At 37.3% G+C, this 20,224-nt stretch overlaps 3 protein-coding genes across 4 annotated transcripts; all 3 read right to left on the bottom strand.

Annotated features, from left to right (window-relative positions):
- Positions 1 to 1,251: 1,251 nt before the first annotated feature.
- Positions 1,252 to 4,540, bottom strand: LOC126368463 (endothelial lipase-like). The gene is made up of 6 exons (XM_050012476.1): positions 4,405 to 4,540; positions 3,918 to 4,002; positions 3,240 to 3,385; positions 2,717 to 2,962; positions 1,732 to 2,098; positions 1,252 to 1,386 (listed from the first exon to the last, which is right to left on the bottom strand). Exons 1-6 carry the CDS (start codon positions 4,442 to 4,444, stop codon positions 1,287 to 1,289), a joined length of 984 nt encoding a protein of 327 aa, XP_049868433.1. The 5' UTR covers positions 4,445 to 4,540; the 3' UTR covers positions 1,252 to 1,286.
- A 2,536-nt stretch (positions 4,541 to 7,076) lies between these two features.
- On the bottom strand, positions 7,077 to 12,304 carry LOC126368472 (pancreatic lipase-related protein 2-like). Its single transcript, XM_050012490.1, has 6 exons — positions 12,197 to 12,304; positions 11,836 to 11,917; positions 10,557 to 10,702; positions 10,006 to 10,251; positions 9,099 to 9,438; positions 7,077 to 7,390 (listed from the first exon to the last, which is right to left on the bottom strand). The coding sequence occupies exons 1-6, from the start codon at positions 12,237 to 12,239 to the stop codon at positions 7,333 to 7,335; spliced, it is 915 nt and encodes a 304-aa protein (XP_049868447.1). The 5' UTR covers positions 12,240 to 12,304; the 3' UTR covers positions 7,077 to 7,332.
- Positions 12,305 to 13,345: 1,041 nt separating this feature from the next.
- LOC126368469 (pancreatic triacylglycerol lipase-like) lies at positions 13,346 to 19,170 on the bottom strand. Of its 2 annotated transcripts, none has more exons than XM_050012485.1 (6): positions 19,018 to 19,170; positions 18,102 to 18,180; positions 17,298 to 17,443; positions 16,375 to 16,620; positions 15,523 to 15,862; positions 13,346 to 14,706 (listed from the first exon to the last, which is right to left on the bottom strand). In XM_050012485.1, exons 1-6 carry the CDS (start codon positions 19,058 to 19,060, stop codon positions 14,619 to 14,621), a joined length of 942 nt encoding a protein of 313 aa, XP_049868442.1. In that variant the 5' UTR covers positions 19,061 to 19,170; the 3' UTR covers positions 13,346 to 14,618. The 2 variants fall into 2 exon arrangements, with proteins under 2 accessions (XP_049868442.1, XP_049868443.1); XM_050012486.1 differs by having other exon boundaries at positions 14,589 to 14,706; positions 15,554 to 15,862.
- Between the last annotated feature and the right edge of the window lie 1,054 nt (positions 19,171 to 20,224).

Below are 20,224 nucleotides of genomic sequence, written 5' to 3'. Positions count from 1 at the left end.
CGCAGGTTAGAATCCCAGCACAGGCCTAAACCAATGTATGTTGAAATTTTTTTCGAATTCATGCTCGGATCATAAGTGCCCACGTGCCCAGCTGTGAAGGAAAACATCGTCAGGAAACCCCTATTCCCGAGAAATGTATTTTCGTAGGTATATGACCTGACCCGTATTGGGCTGGTTTTCCCTTCGCGGGTTGGAAGGCCAGACAGGCCGTCGCTTTTATAAAAAAACGGTCCGATCAATTCTTCAGGTTAGGTAAGCGGACCCTGTGAAAAACGGGGCAATGCTAGGGAGATGACCAGATGATGATGAAGTTCTGTCAAATCTTTAGGTCATGTACACGGAAAAAAACCGCCGTTCCCCGTTCACACCATTTACCTAACGGGACGATTTGACGGGTCTGGGTTTTTACAGAAACGACTGCCTGTCTGACTTTATTTATGTCTGGCTTGTCTGAATACTCATTCTGCACATTAATCGTTCTCGTTATAAGTCTCTAAGTATCTCAGTCTTCAAGGCTACAGTGAATAGGCATTTGCTAGGTAAGCGTGATCCACCCTCAACCACATCGTAACTTACCATCAGGTGAGATTGTGGTCAGACGCGAGCCTATATTATTTAAAAAGAATTTCTGTATGTGGGATCGTCGGTCGAAAATGAAACACTGTACCTTTGAATAGTGTTTAGGTATTTTAATTTTCCCTTGTATATTTAACACACTATTTTACTGAATCGCAAAAAAACTCCTATTCACTGTAACTCTCACCCAACGTCTCCTTCTTTCAAAGTCACTCTTCCCAATCCGTAGACTCCGTTCATTTCAACTCAATCATCAATCTTTTCTCTATTAGTCTTCGTTCAAAAACCTACATTCAGCCTCTTACTTATCCCACATGTATCAATATCATGTCAAATAAATTCATTTTAACAATGGTCTGCCTCAACTGACGTTATAAAAGATGTAATTGCTGAACACTGCTCCCTGAGATACAGGTCTCCTAGTTCAGGTAGCAGGGTTATACTTCTGTAGCATTTGTGTGTCCTAGCTATAGTATCCATTGTTGTGTCGATCTTTTTCTTAGACAATAAACAATTTTTAATTTAAAAAAAAAACAAAAAAAGTAAGTATAATAATATGTGATTGTGTTACTATTAAACTATTGAAGTGTTTGTTTTTATTTATAAAGGGTTAGTCTAAATACGCTGTTTTCAATTGCTTACTATTTTATTTATTAAGTCAAATAAGCAGACAGGTACGGTATAGTTGTAGGTTTATTTATTGTTAATGATTATAATATAGTTTCGCCGTCCGGCTTAGATTCGAAGTGAAGTTTTCCAATATGATAATCAATATCTGCTATGTCCACTGCAAGGAAGAATGACCCTTGTCTGTAAATTAAAAAATATAACAGTAAATAATCACAAGTCATTGGTGGTTGATGACCAAATAATCAAGTCATTTTCGGCCAAGTAGTAGAAATTATACCGATAGTCCAGCGGCAGGTATGGGAGCTTACTCCTTCCAGTTACAATCCATAGATTATAGTCCACCACGCTGCTTCATTGCGGGTTGGTGACATAGGACAGTCTCACAAACTGATTTCGACAATGTCTCCATTGGGAATTGAACCCGTACCTCCAGTTCATGAGCCCAACCACTAGACCACGGAGGCTATTAAAGACTCTAGGTACTTTTAAAAATTGTGTATTAAATAAAATACCGTTTATGCTTACCCAAATTTCACCATATCATTTGTACCCATTCGCAAAGAATATCCTCTACATGTCTCCTCACTCACTACAGTTGTGGTGCACGCTCTTCCGAATAGATTTACATAAATGGAGATAGCGAATAGTTCAAAAGCTCGATTATGGTTACACGCTTCATCAATTGTTATTGGAGCAACCGTTGTTCCACCCTCGCTGTCGTCACTACATCCAGGCTGTATTATGCCACCATTTGGGAAGAAGTCTGCATTGCCAATAGCTGTTCCCATTCCCATACCATCTCCATCTGTATGGATGACTTCAACGTATCCTGCATCGCCGGGCTTCAAGTAAGAATGAAGCAAGCTACCTTCAAGCGGAGACGGATCCAACCCTGGAAGGTTAAAATTTATATTTTAACCTATTATTAATATTTATATTATTTATATTTTTACCTTTTTTTTTTATTTTTTTTTTTTTATTTTTATTTTTTAGATAAATATAATGCTCTAAATATTGTCTTTTTTCTTTCTTGACATACATAAACACAAGCTCGTGATTCCTAATCGGGTGAGCAGATCGACAGGTTATCTAAAATGAACAGACGTAACTAGCCACTTTTAATACAAAATCTTAACATGGAAGTGATGATCCGTATAAGTCACATGTGCAAAGAAAATAATCACTGGCGGTTTTTACGACATGCAGACAAACAGTTGAACGCGGTCTTTATTTATATTCGCTCCCAGTCCGGCATAAAAGTTCCTTTTTCACTGTATTTTTATTTTCAATGAAACCTAAGTTGCACGCACTGAGAATTCTTATTTAGAACACACTTATTATGTTCAGGTTTATTTGCCAATGCAGTAGGTTACTAGGGAATTCGACTTACTACAATTCTGGCCCCCCTCTTCGCCTTTTCACCTCTCATCCAAAGCTTCATAATAATAATATGCTCGTCGTTTTAGAGTACTCCTATTCCTTTAAAACAAGTAGAATATTCACAACGTACCTGTTATCCTTGCAACTACGCCGTTAACACTCCTAGCAGCAAACGCAGCGACATGAGCGCCAAGGCCAAATCCGACTATGTGTAGGTTGGCCAAGGTGATTCGCCTGTATTGGAGTAGTAGCCGAATGAGTTCAGCTATGTTGGCACCAACATTGGGAACACTACTAACAGCGTTCGAATATGCGAGACTGGCGGGTAAAGACCAGTCAACCACTATGATGGTAACGTCCTCGTTGTTCAAAAGTGCTGTAACAATACAAAAGAAACATTATCTTTCGTTATTTTAGTTACTTCCATTTTTATTTGCTATTTGGAGTTAATAAAAAAAAATGTACTTATGGAAATAAAATACTTTACTACTTAGTGAGTGTACCACCCTTTGTATTTTGTGTGTTCTCGCAAATAAATTGATTTGATTTGATTTAATTTTTAGATATATTTTATGTTTTAAATATTACATCTGTCGTGTTTTCTAGTAAACTTTTCGTGAATGTTTGTCCAGTTGTGTTTTTATTAAACATACCAAATCTGACAGAGGTGTCGAATAACGAGCCGTGTCTCCCCTGATGATCATGGACAAGGATTACAACTTTGCTACGGAAGTCGCGAGCATCAAGATTAGCAGACGCCAAAGTTGGATAGATCTGTTTCGGTGCATACGGGTAGTCACTGCAAAGAAAGTCATTGTATTATAATTAATGGCAACAATACAGGGAGTTAGTGCCATCGACTAAAACTTTGAGGGATGATTCAGACCATGATTCTGAGGTGATGTCAAGTGGAATTTTCCGTCGCCAAAGTCCTCACAGATGATGTCGCAGACTGAACGCTGCTTTACAATAATTTAGATCAACAGAACATATCAATAGTCTTCAACAGATATATCGGACCCTACAAACGTACTAGAAGTCCTCAGCCAGCAATACCATGTCTCTAACAAAAGAGGTTAACCATGCGTACCCTCCGTGACAGAATGTTTCTTTTCACTTCCATTTTTCTTCTCTTATTTTGTTGTTATGTAGTAATTAACCACTTTTTAGCATTTAACTGCGACTAATTTCACGTTACACGTTTTGGGTTTCAATCTAGTTATTACCCACATCTGCAACCTTTAAATTTCTCATGCCATGATTGATACCTGTTGTGTGTATCTTTTAAATAAATAAATGAATAAAATAGTATGTATTTTACAGTAACTTACCGTGAGTAAACGTAATACGCGTTAAATGTGCCCCAATTGCGAGTTGCTTTTGCGCCTATTTCTGCACCATCAGTTAAGTAGCAAGCTGAAAATATATTTTTTAGTAATATCATAGATGCAATAGTAACTCTGCCTGTCTTTTAGCTTTTTACGCCTTCATCGTTGAACGGATTCAAATGAAAGTTGGCATATATAGAAGGACAAGGATGGATAAAGGGTACTTTCCATAACCGGACTTAAAATAAGACTTGCTAATGTCCGAACCGAAGGCCACACGGATGGGAAAGAAGTATATAAATAGTGATTTCAACAATTTTATTGCCTTCATCGTAAATATAACGGACCATAAAATTTGAAGAAAATATACAGTCATTCAGATTTATTTTAATTTTTTAAAGTCATTATAATGCACCCAGTGATAGGTAGTCACAGTAACATACATTTAGCACATAAATACAAAATAGAAAAAGAAAGTAGCGACACGTACCCAATATGATGGCCGCCAAACACAAGAGAAGTTTTCCCATATTTTTATTCTTACCAATAATTTGACAAGCCGGAAATGGTATCCTTTCAAATTAAAACAGTTTCTTTTATACCAATTTCTAATCACACCCTCAAAGATCTATAAATGATAAAGGTAATGTCCCCGTCAAAAAATTGTCTTCATATAAAATGCATCTGATTAAAAGATATCAGATAGTGATAAAAGTTATTTTTTAACGTTTTAATTATAAAAAACATTGATTGTCGGATAAGATCACTATCGGAGGGTAGATAGGATAGTACTGCCATATAATAGAATAGCATCCGAAGCAAAACAGCAAGTCATAAAGCATATTACTGAAAATCTAGTCGATACCGTGAGTGCATACGTGATTTCAAATGTTTAATCAGGTAAAACCCATTACGTACTTAACTTATTAATATAATATTCCCGACGTTACAATTAAGCGACTCGAGAAAAAACCGCACATGTGCGACTCGGACTTGGGTACCAAGGCTTCAATAACACCAAAAATCTCCGATCGATCCGGAGGACCTGGGTTCGAATCCCGGGGGGGACATATCGCAAAAATCACTTTGTGATCCCTAGTTTGGTTAGGACATTACAGGCTGATCACCTGATTGTCCGAAAGTAAGATGATCGGTGCTTCGGAAGGCACGTTACGCCGTTGCAGCCGGTTACTATTTAGTGATGTAAGTGAGTAACCGTTACATGAGCCATATCAGGGGCCTTTGGCGGCTCAGTTATAACCCTGACACCAGGGTTGATGACGCTGGTATTCCACCTCACAACCCACACGACAAGAAGAAGAATACCAAACAGAAACAGAAATATAATAATTTCATTAATTATTTATTAAATAAAAAAACTAACTACTATCATTTTAAATGCGTAAACCATTGAAGGAGCATGTCGGAACTTAAAGGTTCTTAATGCATCAGGAGTTAGTTAAAGTTCTCAAACGACTGTAAATCCATCCGATAATTTGTAAAACTAGACACTCAAAGGTTACAACCAGTCTAAGGTGGTCCCTCAAACGAGCATAATAGACGACTATACCTCATAATCTAACGAACCTTGACAAGAACTGTGAACGGTTATTCTTTGTAAAAAAAATGTGAAAATATTATTACCAAGTATCGGGTCCGTCCGTTTAATTACTATCGAAACATTATGTATTTTTCTTCTTGCTCACTTATAAGTACAATCAGAGGGTAAAAGATCAATCACAGTCTAAGAATCATATTGGAGTGCAGAATGCATCGTATTTTTTCAAAATTCAATTTAGAATTTCAAAATTCTAGATTACAAAATTAAATTCATCTTTTTTGCGGTTATGTACACGTTTTTACAATAAAATTCCAGATAATGGTTGGTTGCCTGGAAGAAATTGCTCTAGAGCAATAAGGCCGCCCAAATTGTACTGTATTCATGTGTTATGTCTGATTGTTGAAATTTTAGTTCTGTGCAATAAAGTATATTTGATTTGATTTGATAATATTTCTCATAAAATAAATTTAAAGCTCATGTGAAGCTTATTTTATGTAAAAAAGCTTATTATAAGATTAATGATTACCTAAATGATAAAAATGTCTGGTATTGAACGTGTTCCTCTAGTTATTAAATAACTTGTTATACTGTATACCCTCATTGATTTAAAAGATGTGTTGCTGTTGCAGTTTCTTGTCATTTCTTCTCTCGTAAAAACATGCGAAATGACGTAAATTCAAAAATGTTTACAGATACCTCATCTTCCTAGCGTAATCGTGTGTTTTATTGTGTCCGCTTACCTAACTTGAAGGTATAAGAGGTCCAGTTTTTTACAGAATTTGAATTTACTCACGATACGTGATAATTATTTATGATTCAAACATGAATTCGATTCGAAAATCATTGGTTTAAGTTCATGTTGGGATTCGAACCTGCGACCTCGCAGTGAGAGTCTACGTGCTTCCAACTAGGCACGCTCATTTACTATCAGTAAATGTAACTGTTTCCAGTTATCGGAAAATGCAATAAGTATATTAGTTTTTGGTCGACAGCAGCTGCCAACGCGCTAAAGTTTGCTGCCGAGACGTCTCGATGTTTTCTGTGCCGGCCTACGTTTCAAATGGCCACTGTAGTTGACGAGCGCTGCGCGTTAGGTCGACAGCAAGTGCAGCTCGTGTGTAAGAGAGCTAACACTCTCTCTTACTCAGTATAAAAGTAGCACTAAGCGGAACATAAGCTCACGACTGTATCATAATTAGGGTAGGTATTTAGAGGTCCATCGCAAGATACCCCGACGTGATAGTTGAGCCGTACCGCCGTCTATAATGGTCGTGCCAATTGTGGAACTGCACACGACTAATCTCGCGAACTGCTAAATGAATATGCTTATGGTAATTTTACTTGTGAGTTCCTCTAAGTATTCTTAAGTGTCAAAAATTTCCTAAGCTATGCAAGACAAGTAAGTAAAAAAACATAACATAACATAAACTGCCTATATACGTCCCACTGCTGGGCACAGGCCTCCCCTCAATCAACCGGAGGGGGTATGGAGCATACTCCACCACGCTGCTCCACTGCGGGTTGGTGGAGGTGTTTTTACGGCTAATAGCCGGGACCAACGGCTTAACGTGCCCTCCGAAGCACGCAAAAAGTAAAAAAAATCGATGAAAAATATTTTATTGCGCAAAAGAAATAAGTACCCATAAAATGCAATAATACAGATAAAATACAAATAAAATAAATATCAAACAGGTTGTAAAATATACAGCTTTACCGATAAGGTAGAAAATTCTTGGATGTATAATACAATTAGAGTATGACAATATACAAATAGGATAGCAAATCTCCCATTACACCCAACCCTATTTCTTTTTAATTAATATCACCATCATTACCATCTATACGATCATCGTCATCTTAATCAAGTTCATCATAAGGATATGTGCTGCCAGTTTGTAGAAAGAATGACCCAGCGCTGTAAGCAAAATGAACAAAGATATTTAATTTACTCACCCAATTGGAAGTCGCAAGTTTATGTAAAGTACCCATTTAAGGTTGCACTCGACTTGACCCAACCGCTGGATTATGCGAAATAACTGATACCTACACGGAATAAGGAAAAATAGGGCAGTGGTTTCCTTCTTGCCTTCCACCCCGCAGTTCTCTGTTTAACGCGAGTGGAACGCCCAGAGGACTTTTCATAAGATAATGCATACAAAAGTATTTTTTTGATAAATAGCCGATCATACTAAGGTTTTTAGCTTTCCTGTGATGAGAAAGGAACTCCTTGCATGATCGTCAATATTTGACTTATTGCTCTGCAGGACGAGCTTTTAATACATTTATTCGCAGAGCTCCTAGTGTCGTAAAGTTTGCGGAGTGGAGTGCAAAGCTGAAGTATGAATTATTTGCTCATACATGTGTATGAGCACTTAGCCCTTCCAACGTCTTTCTTCTAACCCCTGGATACCAATACTTTGATATTTAACGTACAGATGTTATCAGCAGCTTCCACTTTGGACTGGGAGCGACCAAACATATCTATCATCTATCTACCATGTCCTAAAATCCGACAAAGGGATAACGTATCTCCTTTTTTGAACCATTATAATCAAGCATTATAAGGCGATCATCTGTCTGTTAGGACTTCGTATCAAAAATGGCTGCAATTTGTTTCCCAAAATCATTTACGGCTCTGCCATGCTCCTGGCAGCGTCATGCTACCGAGATGATATAAACCATGATGCAGCAGAATGAATTTCCATTAAAGACTATCATTGCCTCTGACAAATGAATGAATAAACACGTTGTTGTACCCACAAACACAGAATAGGCGGCCTTATCGCTGCGAAAGATCATGTCAAGAAAAATGGAATGAGCGTTGAAATTCCTTGTTTTATACTGTTATCTTGACTATATATATTATCGCAATGCCTACTACTCTAAGAGGTGGCGCATATCCACACTTTATCGTGATATACATAGAACATGTCCACATCTTCATGTCTATCGCTTTCACGCCCTCAACGTGGAAATTCACTGCACCATGTGGCCAGTGTAAATTGCCATGTTTCACGTTGAGGTTAATGTGAATTACTCTCAACGTTATGACACTGTGATGTGAAGATATTTTTCTTGTTACCAGCCTTGGCATGAAACTTATACTATCATGTCCAACCTATTTCACTCGTGTGCCTTTATTATCTTGTATTAATTGAAAAAATAATAAAAATAAATGCGCTTTACCATCATTATCTTCTTATTCGTCGCTTTATCGTCGGGTTTTTTATTATTAGTGTCCTAACCGAACTGAGGCTACGCACATAGTGATTTTGACGGTTACCCTTCTAGGAATTGAAAACAGAATCTCTTCTTCGTAAGATGATCCGTGAAGGCACGTAAAGCTGTTGGTCCCAGTTACTACTTACTAATGTAAGTAAGTAGTCGTTACATGAGCCATGTCAATTACATGAGCCTTTGGCGGCTCAATAGTAAGGGTTACTATTGAGCCGCCAAAGGCAGGTCAGGGTTGATGGGGTTGGTAATCCACCTCACACCCCACATGATAGAAGAAGAAGAGAATCTCTTAATCACAGCCGATGCTTCGGTCATCACACTATGGAGCCACGAATTCTTAAATCAAAGAATGTTCGATGGTATATTTGAAAGTCAATAATCCTTACTTGTATTTAATCAATGTATTTGTGCCCAAAGCAAGTCTACTTCCAGGACAGTTTTCTAATGATGGCTCCACATTCAAGCGGCATAGTCTTCCGAATAGATTTCCGTCAGATATAGAAGCAGCAAACAGTTCATATGATCTTATGTGGTTGCAAGCATTATCGGTGCATCCAGGCTGATTAGTGCCCCAATTAGGGAAGAAATCTACATTGCCAATAGGTATTCCAATGTCATTAGCGTCTTCGCCTTCTCCATCAGTGTGAATCACTTCCACATAAGCAGCATCACCAGGCCTCAAATATGCATGATTCAAAACTCCTTGGGGTTTAGATGGGTCCAATCCTGGAAGATTTGAGTTTAAATTTAATTCATTTTGTTAACAATATATTTTAACAATATTATGTGATTTATTTAACATAACACATATAACATATGGCAGAGGTACGTTTATCGCAAGATGAACTTAGTACCCACACCTAACTGAGCTTTCTGTTAGACCAACGTAAGATGTGGTGAGTCGTATCGCCGTCTATAACGGTCGAGTCAGCTGTGTTAGCGAATACTGCGAAGGAATTCAGTTTAATGAACCTTAAACTGAAAAAGGCCACATCGAAGCAATTCCTTTAGAAAAGCAATATTGCAATTTGAAATTTGCGCATATAAAAGTGAGTGCGTAATGCAAACAAATGTCGAATAGCAATATTGCTTTTTCAGATGAATTGCTTCGTTGTTTTTAAACCACCTGATCTCCGTGTTTGAGCTTGGTTGATTTGTCTTGATGAGCACTCCGGATTAATAACTCATTGGTGCAAGTCCGGTACCGGGATTCGAAGCATGCGAATGTACCACATGCCACAGTGAATTTTAAAATATCTTTTCACAAGATTATGTGGTTTATTTGATTCTCACCAGTAATCCTTGCGACTACGCCATTTACGCTTCTAGCAGCAAGAGCCACGATGTGAGCGCCGAGGCCAAAACCAACCATGTGCAGGTTGGCCAAGGTGACTCGTCTGCGCTGAACCAGGACTTGAAGGAGTTGAGCTATGTTTTCACCGACACTGGGCGCTTGCGCTACAGCGTTCGCATATGACATACTAGCAACCAATGACCAGTCGACCACTATGATCGTGACGTCCTCGGTAGACAATAGTGCTGCAACAATAGTGAATACATTACATCAGTCTTTGTTAATTGATGAATTTGTATGACATTTTAAAGAGAGGCCCTCATACGTATAATATGTATGGCTTTCTTTAAAACACCCTGGAACTGATCGCGGTATTTGATCAGCCTGTAATATCCTAACCAAACTAGGGATCACAAAGTGATTTTTGTGATATGTCCCCACCGGGATTCGAATCCGTGGTATCCGGAACGTGAGCCCAACGCTCAATCAGTCAACCACTGGACCACAGAGGCCAATTAAGTAAGATTGTAGTAAGACTTGTAAAATATACCAAATTTTACATAGTTGTCCAATGCAGTTCCATGACTCCCCCCATGGTCATGCACCAGGACTACAACCATGCTACGGAAGTCGCGAGCGTCAATGTTTGCCGACTGCACAGTGGGATATACCCTAGTGGGCAAATGTGGATTATCACTGGAAATAAAAAAAAACTTTTATTTACCTACTACTTAACACAATATAAGCTCACGACTTCATCCCAATTGGAGTAGTCAGAGGCACATCAATCGTAAGATGCACTAAACCCTACCTACTAAACACTTAGCTTGAAGAAAACCTTCGTAATAAAATAGATAACAACGGGGAAGAAGCAAATACTCCTCCTCCAAATATTACAACATACATAAACTGCCTATATACGTCCCACTGCTGGGCACAGGCCTCCCCTCAATCCTCCCGGAAGGGGTATGGAGCATACTCCACCACGCTGCTCCAATGCGGGTTAGTGGAGGTGTTTTTACGGCTATTAGCCGGGACCAACGGCTTGACGTGCCCTCCAAAGCACGGAATCATCTTAATTTTTCGGACAATCAGGTGATTCAAGTCTGAAAAGTCCTTACCAAACAAAGGACAGTCGCACAAAGTGATTTCGACAATGTCCCCATCGGAAATCGAACCCGGACCTCCAGATTGTGAGCCTAACGCTCTAACCACTAGACCACGGAGGCTACAACAATAAAATCTTTATTTAAGAGCTATTTCTATTCATCGAAAATCGCTCTAAAAGTAGGCAATATAAATAAGTGATTTTGCCAGCCTACGTAAAATTAAATTTTGCATCAAACTACATCTAAAACTCGATTTGCATAAAAATTAAAGATACGAGTATTTGTTTCTTCCCCGTCGATAAGTCACATATTTATATTTTTTTTATAAAGCAGTCTCTTTAGGGGAAATTAGGTAGGCTGACCCTATTATGTTTTAGTACAGCTGTAAATTTTATTATTATTTTTCGATAGTTACAAAGAAAAATGCTACATAATTCTAAAATTAGATATTGAACAAAGCCATGAAAATATCTCGTTTTGTGTTAAAAATAATACAAAATTAAAGAAAAAATAATTGATCAAATAATAAACCGAATGAGCCAGAATATTCAAAATCAAATTATAAAATATCTTTGTTCAGTAAGTAACATAGTTATACTTAGAATCGTCAATTTTTACATAACATAAAACTCATTTATTTTTAATGTAATAAAAAATCGCAAAGAAATACATAGAAATATGAACAAATATAAATAAATAGGTATTAATATGGCAACTGACCGTGAGTAAACGTAGTACATGTTAAACTCGCCCCTGCGAGTTGCTAATGCGCCAATTTCTGCTCCATCACACGAGCAGCTAACTGAAAATAGTATTTGTACACAAATTATTTTTTTATAAAGACAGAGACAGACAGTCCACGCGCGCTCCCTTTCTCATTACGTGGCCCTCATCACGGGATACGGTAAATCAAGCTCGATCCCAGCTCCTATTTGGTGCGGGGCAGAGAGTGTACCCTCTACACGTAGAACTATTGCATATTTTATGCCTTCAGTGACACCGATATTCTAAGGACAATCATCAACAACTTTGCCATGACGACGCGATATGGGCTTGTCTACGAAAAATTAATACAAGTTACCAATGAAAACCGCAGCCAAACATACGAAGAGCACTTTTCCCATATTTATTAGTCTGACAATATAATTAGATATGTTATAAGCACTATGAAGGAATGGATTATCAACAAAATGAGCGATATGGAATACTTTTAAGTTAAAACATGCTCTTATATACTTATACTAAAACTTATGACTAATAAAACATGAATGCCAAGATAAAAATAAATATGTACTTACCTAATCCTGGATAAAATTAACACCCATAAAAAGTACAATCTAGAGTGGTTTTATTTAATTTCTGATCGTTGGATAAGATCATTATCAGTGTGCTGTTATTCAAATAAAATGCATGTAAGTATTATTTATCTGTAGCAGCGTGGTGGGTAGTAATGAGCCGTTCGCGGGAATGGTCCCATTTAGGCGCAAATCTTATGTAAAAAGAGCTTTATTATCAAACTTTTACGCAGATAAAACCAGAGTACAAGAAAGAACAATTTGAAAAAGAAAAGCAGCTAGTGTCCTTGCTACTAAAGGGTTTTGCAACGGGAATATTGCCACTTTAGTCACATTCTCGGAATCGGAACGTCACTGGTGGTGGGGTATGAGCCATACTCCCCGGTTGGTTAAGGGAAGGCCTGTGCACAGCAGTAAGTATACTTTCATGCTGCTTATGTATGTTATGTAGGTCTATTATTTATCAAAAAGGTTTGGTTTCCACTCTTACGATACATTGTCAGGGAAATGTCCCACAATGTTTGAGCTTATTATCACTAATATTCACTAGTGTCCACTTAGTTAGGCGCTATGATCTTGACACACAGAGTTCGCTTATTACTCCTCTTACTTAGGCGTGGCCTTATGTATCTATGCGCTATTGTACCTTGGGCCTTTCGTCACTTTTACTCTTCTATAACAAGTGAATTGCACTCTGGTCTTTCTTGTACCCTATAGTCTAATCTACAGCGCCAACCTACCTTTAGAAAGGTATATTCTTTTATTTATTTAAGTATTAAACTACAACCACATTATGATGTGGTATAATGTTATAATATATGTATTATAACATTATAATTTATCATACAATAGGTAACGGTATTTTAAGTAATATATGTGACAATTACGGCGTACATAACATTCACAATTAGGGGGTAAGTAATTAAAAGTAAATATAAAATTTAAAATAACTTTAATTTTACAAAACACAAAATGTTAACACAAAATTATGGCTTATAAAAATAAATAATAATAATATAATCTTCTACAGGGACCTACGATGTTCGCGTCTGATCGTAAGTTATTTAAAATACCACTATCATGTACAATGAAGGTAAGTAAGTAATTATAGTCTAATCATATTTTAATACTATTAGGAAGTATATAGTTATTATGTTTTATATGTCTTGACCAGATACGATTTCCAATAAAACAATCGGTTTATTTGTAGATAGATATCAGAATGACACAAGTGATTATAAAGATAAAGTAAACGATAAAACTGATTTCAATCTTGTTAGCGGTACTTATTTTCTTTATTGTTTAACACGTTAAATGATGAGACAAATGCACCAGGACCAAAATATATTGGGTAAAACATGGGTGGAGGTCTATATTATATATTCGTTCAAATCCGCACACACACTAACTCGAAACACATTCTAAGATTTATAACATTATTTATCTTTTATAGGCATTATAGGATGTATTCATAGTAGATGTTGCATTTGTGGAAGATACGATTTCCGTGCCTCACTCAGCAGGGTCCACAGAATTCCAGCGTAGTGGCTCGCGCCGCGGCTTATGCTGAGTGAGGCCCTTTTATAAAGGACACCACCACCATTGTTGACCAGTCTATACACTCAATTACAATTTGCCTTAATGTTAACTGTCTATTTATTTGTACTTTCTTGTACAAGTTGTTTTTGTTACGTGTTTTGATTGTAAGTTATGTGTTATTCCATATTTTGTTTTTTATCTGTTTTGTACTGTCCCTTTATAATAAATGTTTCTTTCTTTCTTTGTACATATACGCAGGTGGGTTCCCCGAAGAGGTAGGCCTCAGTCTGCGATACAGGCGTGACGCCATTTTATGTTGTTACGGCCTCCGTGATTCAGTGGTTTGAGTGTTGTTTGAGCGCTCACGATTGAGGTCCCGGGTTTAACTTCGGGTGGGGACATTGCACAAAAATCATTTTGTGATCCCTAGTTTGGTTAGGACATTACAGACTGATCATCCGATTGACCGAAAGTAAGATGATCCGTGCTTCGGTGCACCAAAGTTTTCGTTACGATGTCACTAACACCCTCTATTATTATCTTTTGATTAATAAGTCAGATATGTTGTCAGAATTGCTTTGTCGGGTATTCGGAGTGAAAAGGTTGGTTGATAGGAGTCAATAATAAATTAAAACGATATTGAAATTGCTTTTTGTAATTTACCAGATTCTACAACTCGTCCGGTACATCGGGTATCAAGTCTAGAGTTATACTGTAAGGATAAGTTCGGCCAGTTTCTAAGAAGTATGATCCTGATCTGCAACGAAAGAAACAGATACATTTTAATACACATAAATACAACATAAAGGACGATTACAAAATGACAGCAGAAGTACAATCGACGACCTTATTGGTAAACAGCAATACTTTATACAATACAAAAACTCTTTATAGCACTTAAATCATATTAAAATACATAAGGTATTATAATTAATTAATTAGATAGGTAGTACAACAGACGGCTTTATTGCTAAGGTAGAAATCTCATTCAGGCAACCTTTAGGTATAGGAAATGAATTTAATAAAAAGCGTAGCGGAATATACAGTGCAAAATAAAAAGTTGATAAATATAAGTACGTATATACCTAGATAATAAATTATATAAAAACAATACATAGGAGACAGATAGGTTCCTGTAGGTTGGTATATCCAACTGGACAATATGGATAGAGCTGAGAACTCTCGCCTGGTACAAAAACGTCCGTTATATACAGGGTGTTAGTGACATCATAACGAATACTGAGGGGGATGATTCAGACCATGATTCTGAGTTAATATTCAGTGGAATTTTTCATGATAAATTTTATTGTTTTTTTTATTGATTTCAGTTCCATACTGAATTATCCCTCAAAATTTTCGTTACGATGTCATTAACACCCAGTATAATCGATACTGGTGAAATTGTGTTTATTTTATCACTTTATTCATATTTATAGGTATACTATTCGTCTCGTATTTCCATTATGTTTTACAGCGAAATTGCAATTATTCGTAAACTGTTATTATTTACAGAAAATAATTTTAATAACACCACTCACTCCGGAGGATCCAGGAGGTAAAAATCATTGCTTACCCATATTTAACCAAATTGTTTGTGCCCATACCAAGAGTGAAGCCGTGACAATCATTCAGTGACGGTACCACGTCTGAAGGGCATCGATTCCCGATACGACTTTCGTGAGTTATAGAAGCAGCAAACAGTTCGTAAGCTCGTCTGTGGTTGCAAGCGTTATCACGGCAACCAGGTTGATCAGTGCCACCATTCGGGAAGAAGTCTACATGGCCAAGTGGTATTCCTACACCAATGGCTTCGTCCCCCTGTCCGTCTGTATGGATCACTTCAACATACGCTGCGTCACTCGCTTTCAAATGACCAGTGTTCAAAATCCCCTCCATACGAGATGGATCCAGTCCTGGAAAATTAATATTTATTTATTCCGTTTTAAGTTACAGTTATTCAAATTCAAATTCAAAAATATCTTTATTCAGTAGGTAACATAGTTACACTTTGAATCGTCAATTATATATTTTGCACAGGATCCCGATTGGGGTAGTCAGAGGTACATCCATCGCAAGAAGAACTAAGTACCCACACCGCACCGAGCTTTCTGTTAGACCAACGTAATAGGTGAGGAATCGTATCGCCATCTACAATGGTCGAGTCAACTGTGTTAGTTAAAACTGCTGAGATAATGTAATTTGGTACATTTTCGGTACCGGGATTCGAACTTGTGCTCCCCGATTGAGAAGCAAACTGGTGTACCTCAGGACCACAGTGACTATAAGATGACTGATTTCACACTAGACAGACAAACGCTTCACGTTATTTTTAGTAAAAATGTCTTCCAGCTGAGGAACAAGATATTATTTTTGTTTCGATCGAAATAGTTTCATAGATCTAACATTAACATAGATCATAGCTCACCGGTTATCCTTGCGACATCGCCATTTGTACTTCTTGCAGCGTATCCAACGATGTGAGCGCCAAGCCCAAATCCAACCAAGTGTAGGTTGGCCAAAGTGAACCGTCTGTATTGAAGCAGGATTCGAATGAGTTCAGCTATATTGGCACCTATATTGGCAACTTGTGCTACAGCGTTCGCGTACGGTTGACTAGCTACTAAAGACCAGTCGACCACTATGACTGTAACGTCTTCTGTTGACAAAAGTGCTGCAACAGGAAATTATTACATGAATTACCAGATTTCTTGATTATAACCTATAATAGGTATAAATTATTCATAATCTAAGCTTGAAGGATTAGTTGAAGGTATGTGCTTGGTAGCTTGGTAGATATTTTCTCTTAGTTTAATCTGGTTTCCAAGAGTTACTACGAAAATTATTATTTAAAAATGACTAAGTATAATAAGGCATCCGAGGCATAAGTGGATAAATTCACGATATGGTGTGAACGTGTATATTTCTGTAGAGTAAATTCACTTTAAACCCGCAAAAAATGCGCCACCAAAATTACAAGTATTCCGGTGCTGTAACTTCACCTGAGCATCAGCAGTCAGTAATTCTATCGTGTGGGTGAGAAGCGGATTACCAACCTCAGCAACTCTGGTGTCAGGGTTATAACTGATCCAACAAAGCCCGTGATATGGCTAATGTAACGACTGCGTACTTGCATCAGTTAATAGTAACAGGGACGGATAATCTTACTTTCGGACAATCGGGTGATCAACTTGTAATGTCTTAACCAAACCAGGTCTCACAAAGTGATTTTTGTGATATATCCCCACCGGGACCTTCAGATCGCGAGCCCAACGCTCAACCACCAGAGGCCGTTACTCTATTAAAACATCTTGTTATGTAGAAGTATAGAAATGGTCTGGTTTATTTTACCGTCAGTAACAACAGTATCCAATGAAGTTCCGAGCATCTCCCCATGGTCATGAACAAGAAGAACAACCTTGCTACGGAAGGTGCGAGTGTCAAGGTTCACAGACTGCACAGTGGGATAGATTCTAGTAGGTTGCCTCGGGTTATCACTGGAAATAAAATAAGTTGCCATAGTAAGCATAAGTTAGAGGGAGCCGCGGCATCACTGTGTAACATCGAAGGTTGGAATTGGAAAAATCATTGGTTGAAAAAATCAATGATTTTTGAGTCACATGTCCAGCAATGAAGGAAAACAATGTGAGGAATACGATATTCCCAATAAATACGTTTCGAAGAAATGTGACCTAACCTGTATTGGGTTGGTTTTGCCTTCGTATTAGAAGTTCAGACTGAGCCACTCTGGCCTCAGTAAAAAACTGGATCTGTCAAATCTTCGGATTGGAAAACGGACCTTGTGAAAACGAGATAATGCTAAAGACAGTTTTCACTACAAGGCGATGAAATGTGCATGCATTTTGCATTTCAACAAAGACCAGTAAATGCACATCGATGAATAATGCACATTATTTACTTAAATCGTGTGGGTTGTGAGGTATATTGCCAACCCCATCTACGGCGTCACTATACTAGTCGCCAATGTCTCGTGTAACGACTACTAACTTACATCAGTAAGTAGTAAACGGGACCAGCGGCTTAACGTGCCTTCCGAAGCACGGATCATCTTACTTTCGGACAATCAGGTGATCAACCTCTAAAGATGTATATATTATATAAGATTTGGTAAAATAAGTTTGTAGTACAACGTACCGGGAGTAAACATAATATGAATTGAGTTCCCCATAGCGACTAACTTGCTTGCTTATTTCTATTGGACTGCTGGAACAACCTTAAATTAGAAAAAAATAGCATCATCTAAATATATAAAAGGAGAAACTGACTGACTGACATATCAACGCACAGCCTAAACGGCTAAACGTAGGCACTTGAAATTTGGAAGGGACGTAGCTTAGGTACCGTAGAGGTGCACTAAGAAAGGAATTCCCGAAATTCCCACGGGAACGGGAATTAGCGGGAAAATCCTTTTGTATGAAAAATCTAAACCACTCAAGTTAAACATTTGAAATTTGACATGCAGGTACCTTAGTAAACTTAAAGCTTAGTTGCAACAGGATATTGCAAAATTCCCACGGAAACGGGAGTTAGCGGTAAAAAACGTTTGTATGAAAAAATCTAAACCGCGTAAGATACGAGTAGATGTTTTTAATCTAGCATGCATGCATACCTAAGTTTAGTTATGGCTGTATTTTGAAAAATGGGAGTTAGCGGGGAAAAAATGTTGTATGAAAAAATCTAAACTGCATAAGTTAGATGCTTGAAAGTTGACATGCACTCCCACACACACAAAGATCTCTCTTTTATAACACGCCACGCGGACGAAGTCGCGGGCAAAAGCTAGTAGTAGATAGATAGATAAAGTATTAATTTACCTACTAGCTTTTGCCCGCGGCTTCGTTCGCGTTAAATTCGGGGTAGCACAGTTTCCCTCTCCCAATATATCAATTTTCTTTATTAAAATTCATAAATTGGTTTAATAAAAAAAAAGAAAACGTCTTTTGTCACCTTAAGATCAGAATTTCATAATTTATCTTTGACCTAGGAATCTTTCCAATTATGACTGTATAGGTCTTATTTAAGAATGTTAAATATTGATATTAAAACTTACTTGATAAGATGGCAGCCAAACACAATAAAAGCACTTTGCTCATATTTGTCTAATTAATTTTATGATACTTAACCAAATAAAATATTCCAAAGTATTTCTATACTTTCCAAATTAATACTAGGTAATCGCAGACGCGCATACCCCGACGATAATAAGTACCTACCAGGAATCGTTAGTCAAGAATTTGAATATTTAAAAATATACATAAAAGCCAAGCGCGAGATTCATTTATTTATTTTTAGTGTTCCGTATCATGATAGTTTTTATATTAGATATTATCTCGGGTTTGAATCCCGGTGGAGGCATATTACAAAATCGTTTTGGATCCCTAGTTTGACTAGGACATTTCAGACTGATCACCCGATAATCCAAAAGTAGGATGATCCGTACCGGAAAGCACGTTAAGCAATTAGTCTCGGCTACTACTTACTGGGAGGTTAAAAAGGCCACATCGAAGCAATTCATCTAAAAAAGCAATATTGCAATTTGAAATTTGCGCATATAAAAGTAAGTGCGCAATGCACACAAATGACAAATAGCAATATTGCTTTTTTACATATAGGATATTTGCAAAAAATAGCGATCGGCACATTGTTAATACCAGGAATAAAAATAAACTTGCTTTACAAGTCAGTCGATTACATAAGATTACTAAATCTTTTAAGGGGCAATGTATACGTTTTTACAATAAGATTCCCATTGACATTCAGAATTTGCCTTTCAACTGTTTTAAGACAGTAGTTAAACAAAAACTTTACAAAAAAGCTTATTATAAAGTTAGTGATTATTTAGAAGATATGAATGCATGGGATTAACTGTCTGAGAACTGATATTAGGCAGCTAAATTATTCAATTGTATACCAATATTTTATGTTTATTTTTATTTTTTTAAAGAACGTCTAGGGCCCTGTGCCGAGGTTTTTCTTGCAGCTTCTTTTCCCCGGCTATACAGGTTGTGAGAAGCTGCAGTAGTTTTAGGCGGATGAGACCATCGTTATGTAAAATTGACGATTCAAAGTGTAAGTATGTTACCTACTGAATAAAGATATTTTTGAATTTGAATTTGAATTTGAATTAGATGAAATGCTTCGATGTGGCCTCTTTAACCCCCCTGATGTAAGTATGTAGACGTTTCATGAGCCATGTCAGGGACCATTTGCGGCTCAATAATAATTTTCAGATATTAGCTCCTTACAACCCACATACA

This window comes from Pectinophora gossypiella, chromosome 7, assembly GCF_024362695.1.
Source record: "Pectinophora gossypiella chromosome 7, ilPecGoss1.1, whole genome shotgun sequence".
Lineage (NCBI taxonomy): Eukaryota > Metazoa > Arthropoda > Insecta > Lepidoptera > Gelechiidae > Pectinophora > Pectinophora gossypiella.
The sequence above is the reverse complement of the archived record's forward strand: the minus strand, read 5'-3'. Positions and strand labels throughout refer to the sequence as shown.